The following is a 21,452-nucleotide window of genomic DNA, read 5'->3' as shown; positions in this document are numbered from 1 at the left end:
TTAGCAAATCTCATGGCCCTCCTAGAATAATAACGCGATAGTCTCTTTAAGCGCGTATTTAATAATGTTATCTCCTTAAACTCGAGTGTACATTTATGTGACCCAAATCCAAATCTCAACGAAATCGATATGTGTCCCTAATCATGGGTACATTGATTGTGACGTGATCCGAGATGCATTTCCATGACGTTGCAAATTCTTTTTAAATAACAAACGAGACGAGCCTCGACAAACAAAAATACACAAGCTGCGGGGCCCTCTAAGTGTATATATTAAAATACTTAGAATTCGGGACAGGCCGTTTAACGAATTTTACGGCCTTCCCTAAAAATAACAATACGCTAGTTGCTTTAGGCACGTCTTTAATAATGTTATCTTCCTAAACTCGGGTGCACATTTATGTGACCCAAATCCCAATCTCAACAGAGTTAAAACGTAGCTCTAACCACAGGTACATTGATTGTAACGTGGTTCGAGGTGTGTTTCCACGATGTTGCAATTCTTGATAAAAATAACATTAAATGATAAAAGCGGTTAAAAGATAAAATTGGCACATAAGTTCACATTTGTATAAAATCAGATAATCAAGCCGAATAAACAGTTGAGCGACCGTGCTAGAACCACGGAACTCGGGAATGCCTAACACCTTCTCCCGGGTTAACAAAATTCCTTATCCAGATATCTGGTACGCAGACTGTAATATGGAGTCATTCTTTTCCTCGATTCGGGATTAAAATTGGTGACTTGGGACACCCTAAATCTCCCAAGTGGCGACTCTGAAATAGACAAACGAATCCCGTTTCGGTTGTCCTTTAATTGGAAAAAACTCCCTTGCACTCTTGCGGGTGCGGTAAAAGGAGGTGTGACAGCTCTGGCGACTCCACTGGGGACATGGACCCAGAACCACTGGTTCAGGGTTAGAAATTCGAGCTTAGATAAATTGTTATATTTGGTTCTTTCTGATTTTTACATGTTTGAGCCTAATGTGCTAAATGCTGCTTTTACCGCTTTGATATTATTTGAACTGTACATATAAATTGTGCCGAAACCCTTCTCTTCTTACCTCCGGGGAGAAGCTCGCTGGTCGAAACTCCCTATTCTGTTAGTGTCAATGCCCAAGTAGAAAGAGGCTCGGATAAGTTACAAAGCCGAACGACCCCGCGGGTCCCCGGTAACGTAGCCCCCTCCTTGACTCGAGTTGTCCGCTCGTGTAAGCCAGGTCTAGAACAAAGCCCAGATTGAAGCTTAGTAAAACATAACTTCATGCCGGATCCCTAGTAGGAAAACGCTTATTTGCATCACGTTGCATTTGACTTAGGGGACTCAACACAGGGGTTGGGCCCGTCCAAGAATAACAACCTGAAACAAAAAAAAGGAGACCATCATGTGGCATTTTGTCTGCTATCGCATTTAATTTGCTTCAAATTTGCATGTTGACCGGCGGGTGATAATAGGAGTTTCGATAGCATAAATAAAAATGAAAAAAAAGCAATGTCCAGATATTTTTCAGTTTTAGAAAACTCGTGATTTAGATAAATTTCTTACTCGAACTACGTCGGTTTGATTCCCACCGGATGTGGGATACGTAGGCAACCCTTATCGGGTCCAACTCCCCGATTTTGTTTACCAAAAATTATATATATATATACGCATATACCCATGTATGTATATACACATATTATTTCTTTCAAAAAAAAAAATCTTTTCTTTCTTGTCTAAAAACACCTTAATAAATGTGCAGAATGAGCACAAGTAGGAGTTCATCTGAGGCCATTATAAACAAAGTTCCTCTGGGCTTACGCATGTGGTGGAGCAACTTGGGAGGATTAGGGCAAGATACGGTCAAAATATACTTGAGAAATTTGGTTGGATTGCTGGACATCGATCCGCGAGGGGACGTTATCAGAGCTCTAATTTCATTTTGGGACTCGGCCCACAACGTATTTCACTTCTCAGATTTCGAGCTCACCCCGACACTGGAGGAGTTGGCAGGGTACATTGGATGTCCTAACATCCCTATGAAAGAGCAGTATCTCATTGCACCAAGGGCTGTCACCATACACAAATTCCTGGATATCGTAAAGATCCGCAGAACGGTTCATAACCCAGAGTTATCAAAAGGGTTTTGTAGTTTTGCATTTCTGTACGACAGATACGGTCATCTGGGAGGGTTCAACAATCCCGAGAGTAAGATCTGCAGTGGGGAGAACCGGTTGGAATGAGAGAGGCACAGATGTATTGCTTTTATGATAGCCTTTCTTGGTTTTTTGGTGTTCCCTAAAAGAGACGGAAAAATTAACATACAAATTGCTGGGGTCGTCAATACTTTGATCAGACAAGAAAATAACACTCTGGCACCACTGATAATTGCGGAAATTTTCCGCGCGCTCACCTTTTGCAAAACCGGAGGAAATTTCTTTGAGGGATGTAATATACTGCTACAAATGTGGATGATAGAGCATCTATGTCGTCGCCCTCAATTTCTGAAGTATGGGTCATCACAAAAGACTTGTATAGAAGAGTTTCCCACCAGGATCGACGGGTTCAGATTGCCGGAAGGGGTCGCCGAATGGGTCACGCTATTGCGCTCTGTTTCAGCAAACCAGATAGAATGGGCATTCGAGTGGCTACCCCTAGATGAGGTCATACACATGGCGGCCGCCGAATCTTATTTGCTGTTGATGGGTCTCCAAAGTATCCAGCCCTACGCACCATGCAGGGTGTTGAGGCAGTTGGGACGATACCAAGTGATCCCGAAGGAAGAAGATCTCAGTAGCCAGGTGATTGAAATTGGACCTGGTGGGCAGTTCCCTGAAGCATTCGTTCGGAGGATCTGGAATGAATGTCAAACCCTGAAGTTAGATACTTGTGTACGAGATCGGGCTAAGGGCGAAGTGTCTCCGAAATACCTCCCGTGGTACAGAAGAGAGCTTGAACATCAGAGACCAACTAAGAGAGCTCACATCCAAGGCTTTGAGGAATCTTCACAGACAGAGTGGAGCTGGTTAAAAAGAGAAGAAGGCTACCGGGCTGAAATCGGGAGGCTAAAGCAACAAGTCGAGAGGCTTGTATTTGAGAACAACGTGCAAGTCGCCTCGGAGCAGGGCGAAAAGAACAAGCTAGCCCAAGAGAACCAGACACTGAAGGCCCGCCTACGCCAAGCCAGCAAAAGTAACATTAACCGACAGAAACGTCACTCCGACGAAAGGTTGATAGCAAGTTTGAAAAATCAGGTCGTCCAAAGCCAGGAAGAATTAGAACAATCAGAAGCTCGCGTAGCAAGGATGAAGGTCAGATGGGCAAAATGCACAATGGCCCGGAAACAGCGTCTGCAACAGGTCATAAGGGATTATGAAATGAGCATCGGGATATTAAGGGAAACGAACTCCACTCTACATGATCGGATCATCAAACAAGCACGAGACGCTCAGGCCGACAGGAGACATTGTTACGATGCAATGGCCTGCATGGAAAGACAAATGGAGTTGTTCCAGGATCGACTTGCCGACAATGCTCAGGCACTGGGATTGAAGAACCGACAAATCAGGCAATTGTTCATTGAGAGGGACAACATTCGAGGAAGGATCGACGAAATTGGGCATTACATCTACATGAAATGCCTAGCAGGGGAGCAAATACCTCGGAAAACCCTCCTTGTTTCCATCATGGGCTGCGTCCACCGAATTATGAATGAGTTGAAGAGCTTGCAGAGGGACCTCACACCAAGGGCCGCGAAGAGGCCGAATGATGCCTCGCGGGCCCTTAAGTTGGAAAATTAATCTTTGGTCGAGTCTTGTTTATTTGACTTTGTCGCTTTCCCATATGTTGTTTTCTTTTCTTTTAATCAAATAGGGTTAAAGAACTGTGGAATCTGTACTATTGCTATTCTTCAGAGTTATTTTTTTCGTGAGGTTGGATACTGGGGTTGGTCCTCTTATTTAGTGAATGTAAATGTAAGATAATTTAATATCATATTGTGTGTAGGTTGACAGACAAGAGGACTGGCAGTATAGTGGGCTACATTTTAGAAATTAGCTGTGTTTTATGATTAGCATGTCCTTAAATGCATGTCAAGTATAGAACTATCCATGTTAGCTAATTTCATTTCCCTTTTGATAAACTGCCTCATTATAATTGTCGAACCACGCCTTTAGAACAAATAGCACAAGTCTGCATTCCCCAACCTCACGAAGGTTGAGCCCAAGTCGAAACGGGCTAAGCAGGCCTTGGCCGTGAGATCAATGGCCCAGGCCTGGCCAATCCCGCATAAGCTGGGTTTGGGACCATGAGATCCGATCGCCGGCCCGTGGGTCGCGGCTTTGTTTACTCTTTGTAAAAGCATTCCGAATCCTGCTATAAATAACCTGCAAACATATAATTAACTAGGACTATCTCTGCTTTCAATTAGTAGAGACAAACGCGACAAGAAACGTAGTTGCTATAGGATATCCTTCTAAAATAAAGACGAGATGAGCCTCGACAAATAAAAACGCACAAGCTGCGGGGCCCTCGTTAAATGTATATATCGAAGCATTCAGCTTCCAGGACGGGTCGTTTTCCTCGGGTAACTCCAGCTCATTTGTATGCATTACCTCTTCGTCGGGAAAATACGTTCTTAAAGGCTCGTATTTTTCATCAACGAGATTCTCTGCCAAATGGTCGGCCAACGCCTGGGCTTTCATGGCTGTTCTCGTCACATAGACGATATCAAACTCTGTGAGCACAATTTGCCATTTTGCCAACCTCCCTGTGGGCATAGGTTTCTGAAAGATATACTTTAATGGGTCCAAACGGGATATGAGATAAGTAGTATACGAGGACAGGTAATGCTTCAACTTCTGAGCTACCCAAGTTAGGGCGCAGCATGTTTTCTCGAGTTGAGTGTACTTGACCTCGTATACTGTGAATTTCTTGCTAAGATAGTAGATGGCCTGCTCCTTCCTTCCTGTGTCATCATGTTGCCCCAGTACACAATCAAATGAATTTTCCAGGACCGTCAAATAAAGAATTAAGGGCTTCCCTGGCTTAGGCGGGACCAACACGGGTGGATTAGACAGATACCCTTTGATTTGGTCGAAAGCCTCTTGACATTCTGCCGTCCAACTGGCAGGATTCCGGTAGATGGTACACTTGGGATGATCTGGCGCAGGCTTTCGCAGGTAATTTCCAATACAATCTCGAGATAGTCCCTGACCGTCGCACGTTGTTGAGGACCGGGAAGAAACCCGGGGAAAGTTTTCGCGAGTTCGGGTTCCGTTGGAGGGAGCAAGCGGCCAGAGTCGATCCTCCCATGAGAGAGGGAGAGATGGTGGACTATTTCTTGCAAACATTGGAGCCAACCTACTTTGGTCACTTGGTAACGACGGTTGGAAAATCCTTCAACGAGGTGGTGAAGATAGGGGTCATGATAGAAGAGTGTCTGAGGTCTGACAAAATCCTGAATTACTCAGCACTCAAGGCCACGACCCAGGCTATTCAGAGCGGCACGGGAGGAGCGCTGGGAAGAAGAAAGAAAGAAGAAATTGCCACGATCGAGGTAGGCAGTTGGTCCCAGGGCTGGCAAGCCACACTACAACCAACCGGCCGTTTAGCGAATTTTACGGCCTTCCCTAAAAATAACAATACGCTAGTTGCTTTAGGCACGTCTTTAATAATGTTATCTTCCTAAACTCGGGTGCACATTTATGTGACCCAAATCCCAATCTCAACAGAGTTGAAACGTAGCTCTAACCACAGGTACATTGATTGTAACGTGGTTCGAGGTGTGTTTCCACGATGTTGCAATTCTTGATAAAAATAACATTAAATGATAAAAGCGGTTAAAAGATAAAATTGGCACATAAGTTCACATTTGTATAAAATCAGATAATCAAGCCGAATATAACAGTTGAGCGACCGTGCTAGAACCACGGAACTCGGGAATGCCTAACACCTTCTCCCGGGTTAACAGAATTCCTTATCCAGATTTCTGGTACGCAGACTGTAATATGGAGTCATTCTTTTCCTCGATTCGGGATTAAAATTGGTGACTTGGGACACCCTAAATCTCCCAAGTGGCGACTCTGAAATAGACAAACGAATCCCGTTTCGGTTGTCCTTTAATTGGAAAAAACTCCCTTGCACTCTTGCGGGTGCGGAAAAAGGAGGTGTGACAGCTCTGGCGACTCCATTGGGGACATGGACCCAGAACCACTGGTTCAGGGTTAGATATTCGATCTTAGATAAATTGTTATATTTGGTTCTTTCTGATTTTTACATGTTTGAGCCTAATGTGCTAAATGCTGCTTTTACCGCTTTGATATTATTTGAACTGTACATATAAACAGTGCCGAAACCCTTCTCTTCTTACCTCCGGGGAGAAGCTCGCTGGTCGAGACTCCCTATTCTGTTAGTGCCAATGCCCAAGTAGAAAGAGGCTCGGATAAGTTACAAAGCCGGACGACCCCGCGGGTCCCCGGTACGTAGCCCCCTCCTCGACTCGAGTTGTTCGCTCGTGTAAGCCAGGTCTAGAACAAAGCCCAGATTGAAGCTTAGTAAAACATAACTTCATGCCGGATCCCTAGTAGGAAAACGCTTATTTGCATCACGTTGCATTTGACTTAGGGGACTCAACACAGGGGTTGGGCCCGTCCAAGAATAACAACCTGAAACAAAAAAAAGGAGACCATCATGTGGCATTTTGTCTGTTATCGCATTTAATTTGCTTCAAATTTGCATGTTGACCGGCGGGTGATAACAGGAGTTTCGATAGCATAAATAAAAATGAAAAAAAAGCAATGTCCAGATATTTTTCAGTTTTAGAAGACTCGTGATTTAGATAAATTTCTTACCCGAACTACGTCAGTTTGATTCTCACCGGATGTGGGATACGTAGGCAACGCTTATCGGGTCCAACTCCCCGATTTTGTTTACCAAAAATTATATATATATACGCATATACCCATGTATGTATATACACATATTATTTCTTTCAAAAAAAAAATCTTTTCTTTCTTGTCTAAAAACACCTTAATAAATGTGCAGAATGAGCACAAGTAGGTGTTCATCTGAGGCCATTATAAACAAAGTTCCTCTGGGCTTACGCATGTGGTGGAGCAACTTGGGAGGATCGGGGCAAGATACGGTCAAAATATACTTGAGAAATTTGGTTGGATTGCTGGACATCGATCCGCGAGGGGACGTTATCAGAGCTCTAATTTCATTTTGGGACTCGGCCCACAACGTATTTCACTTCTCAGATTTCGAGCTCACCCCGACACTGGAGGAGTTGGCAGGGTACATTGGATGTCCTAACATCCCTATGAAAGAGCAGTATCTCATTGCACCAAGGGCTGTAACCATACACAAATTCCTGGATATCGTAAAGATCCGCAGAACGGTTCATAACCCAGAGTTATCAAAAGGGTTTTGTAGTTTTGCATTTCTGTACGACAGATACGGTCATCTGGGAGGGCTCAACAATCCCGAGAGTAAGATCTGCAGTGGGGAGAACCGGTTGGAGTGGGAGAGGCACAAATGTATTGCTTTTATGATAGCCTTTCTGGGTTTTTTGGTGTTCCCTAAAAGAGACGGAAAAATTAACATACAAATTGCTGGGGTCGTCAATACTTTGATCAGACAAGAAAATAACACTCTGGCACCACTGATAATTGCGGAAATTTTCCGCGCGCTCACCTTTTGCAAAACCGGAGGAAATTTCTTTGAAGTATGGGTCGTCGCCCTCAATTTCTGAAGTATGGGTCATCACAAAAGACTTGTATAGAAGAGTTTCCCACCAGGATCGACGGGTTCAGATTGCCGGAAGGGGTCGCCGAATGGGTCACGCTACTGCGCTCTGTTTCAGCAAACCAGATAGAGTGGGCATTCGAGTGGCTACCCCTAGATGAGGTCATACACATGGCGGCCGCCGAATCTTATTTGCTGTTGATGGGTCTCCAAAGTATCCAGCCCTACGCACCATGCAGGGTGTTGAGGCAGTTGGGACGATACCAAGTGATCCCGAAGGAAGAAGATCTCAGTAGCCAGGTGATTGAAATTGGACCTGGTGGGCAGTTCCCTGAAGCATTCGTTCGGAGGATCTGGAATGAATGTCAAACCCTGAAGTTAGATACTTGTGTACGAGATCGGGCTAAGGGCGAAGTGTCTCCGAAATACCTCCCGTGGTACAGAAGAGAGCTTGAACATCAGAGACCAACTAAGAGAGCTCACATCCAAGGCTTTGAGGAATCTTCACAGGCAGAGTGGAGCTGGTTAAAAAGAGAAGAAGGCTACCGGGCTGAAATCGGGAGGCTAAAGCAACAAGTCGAGAGGCTTGTATTTGAGAACAACGTGCAAGTCGCCTCGGAGCAGGGCGAAAAGAACAAGCTAGCCCAAGAGAACCAGACACTGAAGGCCCGCCTACGCCAAGCCAGCAAAAGTAACATTGACCGACAGAAACGTCGCTCTGACGAAAGGTTGATAGCAAGTTTGAAAAATCAGGTCGTCCAAAGCCTGGAAGAATTAGAACAATCAGAAGCTCGCGTAGCAAGGATGAAGGTCAGATGGGCAAAATGCACAATGGCCCGGAAACAGCGTCTGCAACAGGTCATAAGGGATTATGAAATGAGCATCGGGATATTAAGGGAAACGAACTCCACTCTACATGATCGGATCATCAAACAAGCACGAGACGCTCAGGCCGACAGGAGACATTGTTACGATGCAATGGCCTGCATGGAAAGACAAATGGAGTTGTTCCAGGATCGACTTGCCGACAATGCTCAGGCACTGGGATTTGAAGAACCGACAAATCAGGCAATTGTTCATTGAGAGGGACAACATTCGAGGAAGGATCGACGAAATTGGGCATTACATCTACATGAAATGCCTAGCAGGGGAGCAAATACCTCGGAAAACCCTCCTTGTTTCCATCATGGGCTGCGTCCACCGAATTATGAATGAGTTGAAGAGCTTGCAGAGGGACCTCACACCAAGGGCCGCGAAGAGGCCGAATGATGCCTCGTGGGCCCTTAAGTTGGAAAATTAATCTTTGGTCGAGTCTTGTTTATTTGGCTTTGTTGCTTTCCCATATGTTGTTTTCTTTTCTTTTAATCAAATAGGGTTAAAGAACTGTGGAATCTGTACTATTGCTATTCTGGCGGGACCAACACGGGTGGATTAGACAGATACCCTTTGATTTGGTCGAAAGCCTCTTGACATTCTGCCGTCCAACTTACACCAGCATCCTTTTTTAGCAACCGAAATATGGGCTCACAAATCGCCGTGAGTTGAGCGATAAACCCGCTGATGTAATTGAGTCTACCCAACAAACTCATTACCTCTGTTTTGTTCTTTGGCGGTGGCAAATCTCGGATGGATTCGATCTTGGATGGGTCTAACTCAATCCCCCGCCGACTGACGATGAATCCTAACAGCTTTCCTGATGGAACCCCGAATGCGCATTTGGCCGGATTGAGCTTGATATCATACCTTCGGAGTCTTTGGAAAAATCTCCTTAGATCTGCTACATGGTCTTCTTGACGCCAGGACTTTATGATCACATCATCTACGTACACCTCAATTTCTTTGTGTATCATGTCGTGAAACACAGTAGTCATTGCTCGCATGTACGTTGCCCCGGCGTTCTTCAATCCGAACGGCATTACCCGATAGCAGTAAGTTCCCCATGGCGTAATAAAAGCTGTTTTTTCCGCATCTTCCTCGTCCATTAGGATCTGATGATAACCCGCATAGCAATCCACAAAGGATTCGATCTCGCGCCCAGCGCAATTATCGATCAGGATATGGATGTTGGGCAATGGAAAATTGTCCTTGGGACTTGCTTTGTTGAGGTTGCGGTAGTCGACGCACACCCTGATTTTCCCGTCCTTCTTTGGAACTGGTACCACATTGGCCAACCACTCGGGATATCGAGTGACCCGAATGACCTTCGCCTGCAACTGCTTAATCACCTCTTTTTTGATCTTTACACTCATTTCTGTTTTAAATTTCCTTAGCTTTTGCTTGACCGGAGGGTATGCCGGGTCAGTGGGCAATTTATGAACCACTAGATTGGTGCTTAATCCCGGTATATCATCATATGACCATGCAAAACATCTTTGAATTCCACGAGGGTTTTGATCAATTCTTCCCTGACATTCGGCTCAATATGGATGCTGATTTTGGTTTCTCGGACATTATCAGCGTCTCCTAGATTCACAGCCTCAGTGTCATTTAGGTTAGGTTTGAGTTTTTCTTCAAATTGGCACAGTTCTCGGCTTATCTCTTCGAAGGCTTTATCTTCGTCATATTCAGATTCATCGTCACAAACGATCTCTTGTACCCTTAAGTCGGATTCAGATTGATTTATTAGACTAGGTCGAAGATCCGTTGTGCATGCCATGTCGTTAGAACCAGTAAAAAGAGAACTGTTCAGAAAGAAAAAGAACAAAACAAAATTAAAATGGGACAAAAGAAGGGAACTTTATTAAACTTGCGGGATAAAAGGGTTCACACTTTTACAAAACAAAAGTAAAATTTGGATTACACCCTGGAATAATCCGAACAAAACAAAACAAACAAAAACATAAATTAAAGCCTACTACCAAGACTACCCTCGGACAGGAAGAGGAGTAACTGTCCAATTGTTGGTTTTGGCCTCAGGCCCCACAAACTGTATCCCTGCTCTGCTGGAACCTTCTCCAGCTTCTACCATACTGACATCAGCGAATAGCTTCTCGAAACTCTGATTCAGGTCCCCATCCATACCACTCAATGGTCCTAGAACCTTTGGGACCGGTGGCCCTTTGGCGCTTGCTTTGACAAAAGATCTTGAAAGACGTGACACGGGTTTGGGAAGATACCAGACTTTCTTCTTCATTTTCCGCGCTTGCTTTACATCTGCTGCGGTTGGTTTGAACCCCAATCCGAAAGTTTCCAGATTTTTAGGCAGGGAGACAGGTTGGACAATCCCCTGAAGCTCGACTCCCAGGCCCTTTCCCGGCACAAATCCATTACCCAGCATTTCCGAGACCATCATGACTGTCGCGGCAGCTACCCTAGGGTGCGGGATGGTTTCTCCTTCAGCAATTTTGTTTGCCGACCCTGTATCGAAAATCTGGTAGACCCAAGGACCTTTGTCATCATCGGTCTCTATGAAAGATACAATTGCGCCACCCATGGTGAACGCCGTGTCCTCGCCGTGTAGCACGACCTCCTGCCTATCCCACTCGAACATCACCATCTGATGTAGGGTGGAGGGCACTGCTTTGGCTGCATGAATCCATGGTCGTCCTAACAGAAGGTTATAAGATACTGTGGCATCTAACACCTGGAACTCCATGGTGAACAGGACTGGACCGATGGTCAATTCAAGTACAACATCCCCTACAGTGGCTGTTCCATTTCCGTCAAATCCTCGGACACAGATGCTATTCTTGTGGATTCTTCCGTGGTCGATCTTTAACTGGTTTAGAGTGGATAATGGGCAGATATTGGCACTTGAACCGTTATCCACCAATACCCGAGTAACTACCGAGTTTTCACATTTGACAGTTAGGTAGAGAGCTTTATTATGCTATGTACCTTCCATCGGCAGGTCATCATCTGAGAATGTTACCCTGTTCACCTCGAAAATCTTGTTGGCAATGGTTTCCAGGTGGTTTACAGAAATCTCGTTGGGCACATGAGCTTCGTTCAATATCTTCATCAAGGCCCGACGATGCTCCTCAGAATGGATTAGTAATGACAGCAGCGAGATCTGGGCCGGTGTTTTCCTCCGCTGTTCGACCACGGAGTAGTCCTGCACTTTCATCTTTCTCAGGAACTCCTCAGCCTCTTCTTCGGATACAGGTTTCTTGGTTGCAGCTGGGTTGGTTCTTCTCAGCTCTACCGGAGCGAAACACCGTCCTGACAGGATCCCACCGGAAAGGTGGCTCTAACCTCCTAGGAAGTAGGAGAGAGAGTATCTAGGGAAATGTTCACTTGTGATTGACACATTGACTTTTATCATACCTTTTCTTCTATAAGTCAGTTTAGGGGGTATACCTTAATGTTATCTAATGCCAAGCGACCCTCTCAGCCAGCCTGGTCGTGTGTATGGATGTACCATTGTATGTTCATTTTAATTAGATTTTTTTCGTCGAAGGACTATAGTTTTCCTATCTCTTTTCGCATTCTCAAAAAAGTTTTCCTATCTTTTTCTATGTAAGCTTGATGCTTTGGAATGCCTTTCATCTTCTGTGAGCATCATTGGTGGTCCAACTGGAGGAAGTGTGGCTGATAATGTGGACTCTGGATACCTGCATGAAATGCTGCGTGCAATGCTAAATGAAACTTCATCAAACTGGCTATCATCGGATGTGGCTTTACGGATAGAATCACACATGAGATCAGACTTGTCTATGCAATACTTGTGTAAGATGTTAAGGAGACATCCAAGCTGGGTAGACCATGGTATGATATGTCTTCAGGGACACATGGATACTGTATCAGAGAATGAAGAATACAAGCTTTCAGTCGAAGCTTTTCAAGATGAACTGATGACGACAATTGCATCCTTTCAACTGAAATTCTCCTTAATTCCTCTACATCTTATGTACTTGGTATCTCTGCTTATTTATGGAACAAGTGTTATGTTTATGGGTTTTTTTTCTTTCCGGAGGACTGATTGTCAGTTTTTTCCTTTTTCCTCTTTCAGACTTTTTTGTCATTTTGCAATGGTGGTTTGGCGTATACAGGATGCTACTTGTTGCGAGACTACATAAATAAATATCTGTCGATGGAGCAAGGCCATGAACTTGATGGTTGCTCATTGTATGCTTTCCTTCCCAAGCTATTTCTTGAAGTATCTGGAGAATTATTTTATATTTCTGCAAGATACATCATTATGTGTAGCATGGACTGTTTCTACTTGAAGTCATTCGCCCTTAGGAGTAATGGAGCTGATGAAAATATTTATGGCGCCGTCTTAGAGCTGTATAAAAAGAGGCTGTCTTGGTCATTATGGTGTCTTAGAGCCACAATGCAGTTTTCTTCAGTTTCTTCTGCAGAAAATTTTGTGGGGACACATTTCACCATCCTTGATTTAACAGAGTATTTGTTACTGTTTGCATCTGCTTTGGTACAAAGAGATTACAGTGTTCTTCTCCTGATTGTGAAGCCTCTCTTGATGGCAAGAACTTCAGATGAGACAGGCATAAAGGATATACAAAAACTGCTTTGTGAGATTCGAGAAACGGTGGCTCATGATTTATCTATTCATGATGCTGGATCTTCTTTCCAGAACAAGAATCAAATGCCACGGGCACAATTTGGGGATGTTATGTTGTCTGTTCCGGAAGAGAGATGGCATGTCATGGTTGCTTCTTTTTGGGGATATGTATCTAGCTTTTTAAAATACAAGCTAAATCTGCTATCTCCAGAACATGAAGAAAGCGATTTGTTTCTACCTCCAGGCGGACATCCCAGTGTATCCACTTCACTAAACTGTGTAAATGGCAACAATGTCTCAACCCACAATGGGATTGTTCCAGGACTTCTGGCGAAGATACTAAAGATCACATGTACTCACATCTCTTCTTACTGTACGAATCGGTTTGCATCCATCCTGCTGGAGAGCATAGATCCAGGTGCAACTACTATTTTCTGGTCTGAAGATTATCCGTCCCTACATAAAGCGCCAGATACTAAACTTAGTCATAGAAATAATGATCTGGATAAGCTGACTGCTGAAGATGAATTATCAGCATTTGAGGCATTATGGGATATTTGTTCTGAGCTTAAGAAAGCTAATCAGGGATTTTTGCTTCAAGACCAGAAGTTTTTACAGCATACCTTGCTAAAGTCCTTTAAAGGATGGAATGAAATGTACCCCAGCATTGTAAGAGAGTGTGAAGCTGAGGAAACTTGTGACAGAGACGATAGGTTTGGTAGTCCAAGCAGCGCAGCTGGATCTCCTCTTGCTTGTTTGTCACCAAATAATCATCCTTTCCAAAGTTCCGGGGGAAAAGATACGAACCATACAAAGAAGGTTTTGCCTTTTCGTAGTCCGATGGAGATATATAAGAGAAATGGAGAACTTTTGGAGGTAATTCTTCTCCTAATTTTTTTTAATTTGAATTGCACTTTATATTTCTTACAGATAACAGGTAAATTTAATGGCAAATCTTCTTTCTTGATGCTAACGAATGCAATTCTCCTGTATTTGAGCAGGCTTTGTGCATCAACTCCGTTGATCAACATGAAGCTGCTCTTGCTAGCAATCGGAAGGTGAGACTGTGCTTTGGGGCTTATTTAGCGGTCTATATTTTATGCATCTGAATTTGATGTTTTCCCAGTGGTTTAGGATGCATCTGATACATCATTTTGGTCGTAACATGAAATAAACTTGTGGCTTTAGGGATCATGTCACTTTACAATTATTAACATCCAGCTCCAAGTTTCATACTTAAAAGAACGACTTGATGCATAAGTAAACTGGGATAAGTTGAAATGTTTGTGGTGGGGTAAATGGAGATGTTAAACTGATTTGGCTGCATGTTCGTGAAACTTTAAGAGTACGGTACTTCATGGTTATTATGAACTTTGAGAGGTGTACTTATGATATGAGAGAGGCATAAGTGAATCTAAAGATGAGTCACGTGGTATCTTTCATGTTCGCTGTATTCAACTTGTTATATGGTGTGGGAATGTCAACGGTACAAATTCTAGGGTGTCTCAAATGTATCCCAAGTGTCACTTCAATAGGAGAAATTTGTATCTGATGCTTCACACTTCCATGAACTCTGATCTTTTGCAAATTCATCATTTCATTGTGCAGAAAATTATTCTGATCTTAGTTTTTAAATAGGGATAATAAATGGAAAGTATTTTGCTTTTAAGAGATTTATTGATGAATAAATATCAGTTGGCTGCCTTCTGATATTGTTATATTACTCGGGAAGTATTTTGCCTGTTAGACATTCATAGTAAATTCCTATTCTGGTCTTTAGACTCTGCGCTTTACAGTTTGGCGATAAAGTAAATACGTCTATTTTATTTGTTTCACATTTAAATTTCCCAGTAATCTTCTATATTTGTAAAGTCAGTGACATTTTTCCTGATCGCTCAATCTACTTATGTCTGATTCAGGGATTATTATTCTTCAATTGGGAAGATGGACTTCCTTGTGCGAACAGATTTGATAATGTCTGGGCAGAAGCTGATTGGCCACATAATGGTTGGGCGGGATCCGATTCTACACCAATTCCTACTTGCGTCTCTCCTGGAGTGGGTCTCGGGAGTAAAAAGGGCACACACCTCGGGCTAGGTGGAGCAACTGTTGGCGCAGGTTTTCAGGCAAGACCTACATTTGGGCTTCCAGGTTATGCCAATACGGGTGGATCCAGTCTTGGCTGGGGAGTTCAAGAGGATTTTGATGAGTTTCTTGACCCTCCTGCCACCGTAGAAAATGTTAGGACAAGGGCATTCTCAACTCACCCTTCAAGGCCTTTTTTCTTGGTTGGCTCAAGCAATACACACATATATTTGTGGGAGGTAAAGCATCACGATCAACAGATTAATTAGATCTTTTGCAGTGGCAACAGTAAGGCTTAATTTGCACCTTGAGCAAGTTTGACTCCTAAAAGGAATGTAGAATATTTTCTGTACTTGCAAATTAGTAAGTATTAAGTAATCTTCATGCAGTGGCATGATATGTCTGGCCATTTTCTTTTTCTTTTACTGTTTGTAGGCTATGTCTTTTTCGTTGTTCTTACATGAGATTGGAAACTTGTTTCGTCACATACTTGTGTTATTGTGGTTTCTTAAGATATGGTATTTAGAATAAATTTTGATATCTGCAGTTTGGCAAAGATAGAGCTACTGCAACATATGGAGTGCTTCCTGCTGCAAATGTCCCTCCACCATATGCTCTTGCTTCTGTATCTGCCGTGAAATTTGATCATTGTGGTCACAGATTTGTATCTGCTGCTTCGGATGGTACTGTGTGCACGTGGCAGCTTGAAGTAGGAGGCAGAAGTAACATTCGGCCAACAGAATCCTCTCTTTGCTTTAATAATTATACATCGTAAGCACCCAAATCGTGTTAACTTTATGTTAGGTGGAACTGAGCATTACTATCTCCACAAAATTGTATCCAAACTGAAAAGTTAGATTTTTGGATATTCTCTCTTTGTACTTTAGTGCCTCATTGCTACTTAATAACATTCGTAGGCCTTAACCTTCTCTTTTCCTTAATTACCATACACCATAAGCAGCGAAAATTGTATGAACTTCCTGTTCAAGTATTATAATACATCGAAACTAAGTATTGGTATCTCCTCAAAGTTGTCTCGAAGCTGAACTGATATATTATTAACGGAAAAGCTTTCTTATTTATTTGGTGCCTCTCCAGTACCTAGCACCACCCCGTAACCACCAGAATGCTCTATACTGTCTTTGGATGGTGACAGGGGGCTGGAAGCGTTTGAAATTGTTTCTATTTTCCTTACTTGCACTTGGTCTTTCGTTGCGTCATTAGTAACCGCAAGGACACCATGAATATCAGTTCCAACTAGTAACATTGTCGGAGTGATTTGAAAGATGAAGCAGTTACATTTATCTTCCTTGTTTTCTGTTTCTCCTGCTCCTTGCTATGCAGTCGTTATGCTTTTGCTATAGTTTCCATCTTTTGCTTTCTTATAAAGCCTGCTGTGCCTCGTAATGACTGCAGGGATGTCACATATGTTACGTCAAGTGGTTCTATCATAGCTGCCGCGGGATATAGCTCCAGTGGTGTTAACGTTGTCATATGGGACACACTTGCTCCACCAGCGACATCTCGAGCCTCCATAATGTGTCATGAAGGTTCGTTTGTTGATATGTTTTCCTTTTTGTGAAGGAACGGGACAGTTCCTAATATTAAGTTCTAGCAAAAAGACAAATGCGGAACTAAGATATGTCAATTTATTCTTAAATGTCAGTTTTTAAATGATAGGAATAACAATAAGCTAGAAAAGCAATTAAAGAGAATTTAGCGAAGACCCAAATTTAAAGCAAAAGGTAGAACATTTAATTTAAGATTAAACACCCTAGATATTAGTAACAAAGTGAACCTAATCTATAGAGAACCCTCAAGTAGAAGAATTCTACTCGACAGCAAAAGGATAAAGCTCTTGTCTAGGAAATGTGTGACCTTCATGAGAAGAAAATTCTACATGTATATGGATTATTGGTGGATTCGGAGGAGGACTGTGAGGGGGGGACATTTCATCTGTCAAGAGCTAAATGGTGGATTCTCAGTGACTGTCTTTTTTGGCAAGAAAATAGGTATAAGCCACTTAAAGTCTACATGTAGTGCTTTTCTTCAGAACCTTAGCAAAACCTTGATAATGGTCTTTGTTTAGTTCATTAGCCGTTATAAGCTTTTAACTTGCTAAGATTATTGACCCTGTTCTTGTTTCCAGGAGGTGCACGCTCCCTAGCAGTGTTTGATAATGATTTAGGAAGTGGTTCTATTTCCCCCCTCATTGTGACGGGTGGGAAAGGTGGTGATGTTGGACTTCATGATTTCCGGTACATAGCTACTGGAAAGGCAAAAAGACAGAAGCATACAGAAATTGGTGATCATGGTGTGAATTCCATGGTTGACATGAAGAAGAAAACCGGTGATCAGAATCGTAATGGGATGCTCTGGTATATTCCGAAGGCTCACACAGGTATTGGACCATTTTAGATGATTGTGGCTGAAAATGCTGTAGATAGTTGATTGGCAGTACATAATGAGATCTTTCTCTAATTCTACTTTATCTCGTGCAGGGAGTGTTACCAAAATATCAACCATACCACATACCAGTTTTTTCTTGACGGGAAGTAAAGATGGAGATGTAAAACTTTGGGATGCCAAAAATGCAAAATTAGTATTTCATTGGCCAAAATTGCACGAAAGACACACCTTCTTGCAGCCAAGCTCCCGTGGCTTTGGTGGTGTGGTACAGGTAACTTTTTTGATCAGATGCGTGAATAGTTGGAAGAAAAATTACCGAGATCCTGAGCTTGCAAAACTAAAGGGATTTTTTCTCCTGCGTTTTCAGGCAGCTGTTACAGATATTCAAATTGTTCCTCATGGTTTTCTTACATGTGGTGGAGATGGTGCCGTAAAGCTTGTGATGCTCAATGATCTCTTAAGGCTGTGAACAAGTCATGGGTTAATGGCACAGCAAAGAACTATTTGTTGCATGAATTGTTGTCTGCAGTGGTTCTCCTTTGAATTTGCTTTGAGATCCTTATATAAGCTCTAAAGTTGGTAACTTGACTTGATGATGGAAGGATAGCCCAGTGATAAAGACCCTGCACCTCCAACCATAAGTCAGCGATGTGAGTCTCCAAGGGAATAAAGTGGAAAAGGGCCATTATTGGGATCCTGGATAGGGAGCTCTCTGGGGATGGGGTGGGGGTGGGGTGGGGGGGGGGGTTACAGTTTGGGAAAAAAGTTATACAAAAGAAAAATGTTGGTACTTGACTTGTACCCAGGAATTCTTATCGGTGCATTACCAGCTTATTGTGGTCTAAAATTCCCGTGCTGCTGTTCTCATGCGAGTATTTGTATGCAGGAAAAGACTATTTTGCAGGGGCCTATAGCGCGAACACCCAATTTACTATCAAAGATAAGTTCAACTAGATAGCATAGCAAGATAGAGTGCTCAGTCTTTCAGTCTTGTTAATTATTTAGGCTTTTTTTTTGGACCTCTTAAACTGATGTGTGTATATATAGAGAGAATTGTGTCGCTTATATATCAGTCAGGGTTTTTTTTGTAAATTGTAAAAATAGCAATGGGGATTCATTTTTTCAATTCTTTTTATCCTCTCCTTTTATATGGTCTGTAAACGTTGTCAAATTGCTAAATTGTGAGAATTGGCGTAATATCGTGTTCCTTATATGGCAGATTTGGTATTTCCGTCATGCTTTGAGCTGTATATTGCTGTAGTCGTGTTAATTAAACGGCAGGTACTGTTGTGTTCTTGGATACCGTCTCAGAAGTTCACCTTTCACACACTAATAGCTTGTTTGGCCAAGCTTTTTTTTGGCTAAAAATGCTTTGTTTTAAAGTTAAGTTGTTGGGCCAAACTTTTAGAAGGGAAAAAAATATATTTTTTAGTAGAAGCAGAAGCAGTTTTTGAGAAGCATAACTTCTTCCCAAAAGTAATAAAAATATTTTTTAAAAGTTTGGTTAAACTCTGATTATTGCTCAAAAGTACTTTTTAAATTAATTAGCTGTCAAGTACAAATTATTTTTTACCAAAGTATTTTTTAAAAAGCACTTTGAGATTAGTATTTTTCAAAATGAGACGATTTTATAAGTTTGGCCAAACGTGCTATAAACCTCTTATCTCGGAGAAATCTGATACTCCACTATTTAAATAAGAGCACCTTTCTTCTGTGCCCTTTTGAATCAACACACAAATTTCACTGGAGCGACGTTTTTGCTTAATAATTAATATCATTCATTTCACAATCAAAACTCTCGTCAATTGGCTAGTGATTTTGGTTTTGGTGCCTTGAGCACGAAACTACAAAATAGGGAAATTATATCTAACAGAGTGAAACCTGGCCTTTTGACTTTAAAAATTGCGGGATTTTATCCTTTGAGTCAGGGGTTTGCTTTCAGTTTCAGAGTCGTAAATCCACAAACCAGATTTGACAGGTTTCCAAATTCCAACCAGTGGACTCTCGACCTGTAGTCTAATGTCTCTGTTAGGGGTGTACATAGGTTAGGTTGGTTCGGATTTTGCAATTATCAAACCAAATTAATTGTGTCGGGTTATTAAATTTAAAGACCAAACCAAACCAATAAAACTTGGGTTATTCAATCTCGATTTTTTTCGGCTTTTCGGGTTATTCGGATTTTTTCAGATTTTTTTTCCGGTAAAATCTTTGCAGCACAAAATATATAACTTGTGTTCAAATATTTCGTTAATCCTAGTAAGATACAATTATATAATGTATTTTGCAAGAAAATAATACAAAATATGAGATGTGTCATGGAATTATCCTAAAATATTCAACAATAAAGACAATAAAATTATGTAATATAAATATTGCTAATTAAAAAGTCATAATAAAAATAAATATAATCTAAAAGTACTAAGTCATGCTAAAATAAGTAAACTAATAAGGGAGTATTAATTACTTGACTAAACGTTGAAGAAAAAATAAAATTAGGTTATGCATTTTTATTTAAATTATTGCAAAAAATAAATATTCAATACATTGTGGTTCGTAGTATTGAATTGAATGTCTTCTTTTATTAGCATTAGTATTGATTTGATTTTGATTTGGGCTTTTGTTAGCATTATTTAAGTTACTAGTATTAATGGCTCTAAATTTATTGAAACATTCAAAAGCTCTAAGTCCAAACTTGAAATAATATCTTAAAAGATAAAATTATGAAAAAGTTTAAGAAATATTTAATAAATTACATCAGAATAAGTATATTTATATATTAAATATATCTAAAAATTTTATATATGTAATGTCGGGTTGATTTGATTTCGGTTTGACTTTCTTTGGTTAAAACCAAACCAAACCACTTAATTTTTTTTCCAACACCAAATAAAATCAAACCAAACCATAATCGGATTTTTTTTTCTCAATTTGACTCGAATTATCGGATTGGTGCGGCTTGTCGATTTCCTTTATACACCCGTAGTCTATATGGTAGTACGTCTAGGTTGTAGATTAAGTACTTAACATGAGCTAAAAAAATGTAATTTCGTTCTTTTTTGGTGTTTCCATTACTAACAAAGATATTTTTCGTTATTTTTACCCAAGTTGCCAGGGAAATGGGAATAACCTATTGTGCTAAAACAACATGAAAAAAGGGATGATTCAGAAATTGAATAGGCAATCTTCCAATTGACTTGAGCATAAGAGGCAATCAAATCGAAACAACCTCTCTACTTTCTAAGTAGGGTAAGAATTACATATACATACCCTCCTTGGATCCCGTATATGAAATTTCACCGAATTTATTATTGTATTTAAAGTAATCAATAGCAAATAAGACAAATTAGGTTGAGTGAAGCACTAAATTTTATATCTTTTCCAATTAACTCAAAAAATATCGCAGTCCACATAAAATTCGAAGCCATATAATTTAATTAACATTTTCCTCTTGTACCTCCAGTATGTATCAATACAGGTTTGGATTAGAGCCACGTGTCCCTCTAAAATTCTAAAGGCTTAGATCCCTTATCGTCTGCTTCTCCTAAAACTCCTTTCTCTCACTTGGAAGAAAAATACAGAACTCACCATCTACGTCTTTTTTAGCTAGCGTTTGGTCATAGATCCCAAATTTATTTTAAAAAAATTTGATTTGAAGATCAAAATGTGTTTGGATATACGTTTTCAAAACATATTTTCCAGTTTTATTTTGTAAAAACATGTATATAATTCCCAAGTTTTGAAATTTTGGCCAGCTCAATAGCTGATTTTG

General features: G+C 41.4%; 1 protein-coding gene across 2 annotated transcripts in view; it reads left to right on the top strand.

Annotated features, from left to right (window-relative positions):
* Nucleotides 1-18,919, top strand: part of LOC107797510 (uncharacterized) — a 34,256-nt gene extending 15,337 nt beyond the window's left edge. Inside the window, exons 8-16 of one of the 2 annotated variants that reach the window (XM_075217821.1) lie at nt 12,189-12,581; nt 12,677-14,065; nt 14,191-14,247; nt 15,109-15,513; nt 15,822-16,045; nt 16,691-16,824; nt 17,424-17,675; nt 17,776-17,954; nt 18,051-18,919. In XM_075217821.1, the coding sequence (XP_075073922.1) occupies nt 12,189-12,581; nt 12,677-14,065; nt 14,191-14,247; nt 15,109-15,513; nt 15,822-16,045; nt 16,691-16,824; nt 17,424-17,675; nt 17,776-17,954; nt 18,051-18,152 (3,135 nt within the window). In that variant the 3' untranslated portion in view covers nt 18,153-18,919. Of the gene's footprint in view, nt 1-12,188; nt 12,582-12,676; nt 14,066-14,190; nt 14,248-15,108; nt 15,638-15,821; nt 16,046-16,690; nt 16,825-17,423; nt 17,676-17,775; nt 17,955-18,050 lie in introns of those variants that run through there. The other variant, XR_012693582.1, reaches the window with a different exon arrangement.
* The last annotated feature ends 2,533 nt before the right edge of the window (nt 18,920-21,452 follow it).

Source organism: Nicotiana tabacum, chromosome 7, assembly GCF_000715075.1.
Source record: "Nicotiana tabacum cultivar K326 chromosome 7, ASM71507v2, whole genome shotgun sequence".
In the NCBI taxonomy this organism is placed as follows: Eukaryota; Viridiplantae; Streptophyta; class Magnoliopsida; order Solanales; family Solanaceae; genus Nicotiana; species Nicotiana tabacum.
This window is presented reverse-complemented; position numbering and strand designations above follow the sequence as displayed.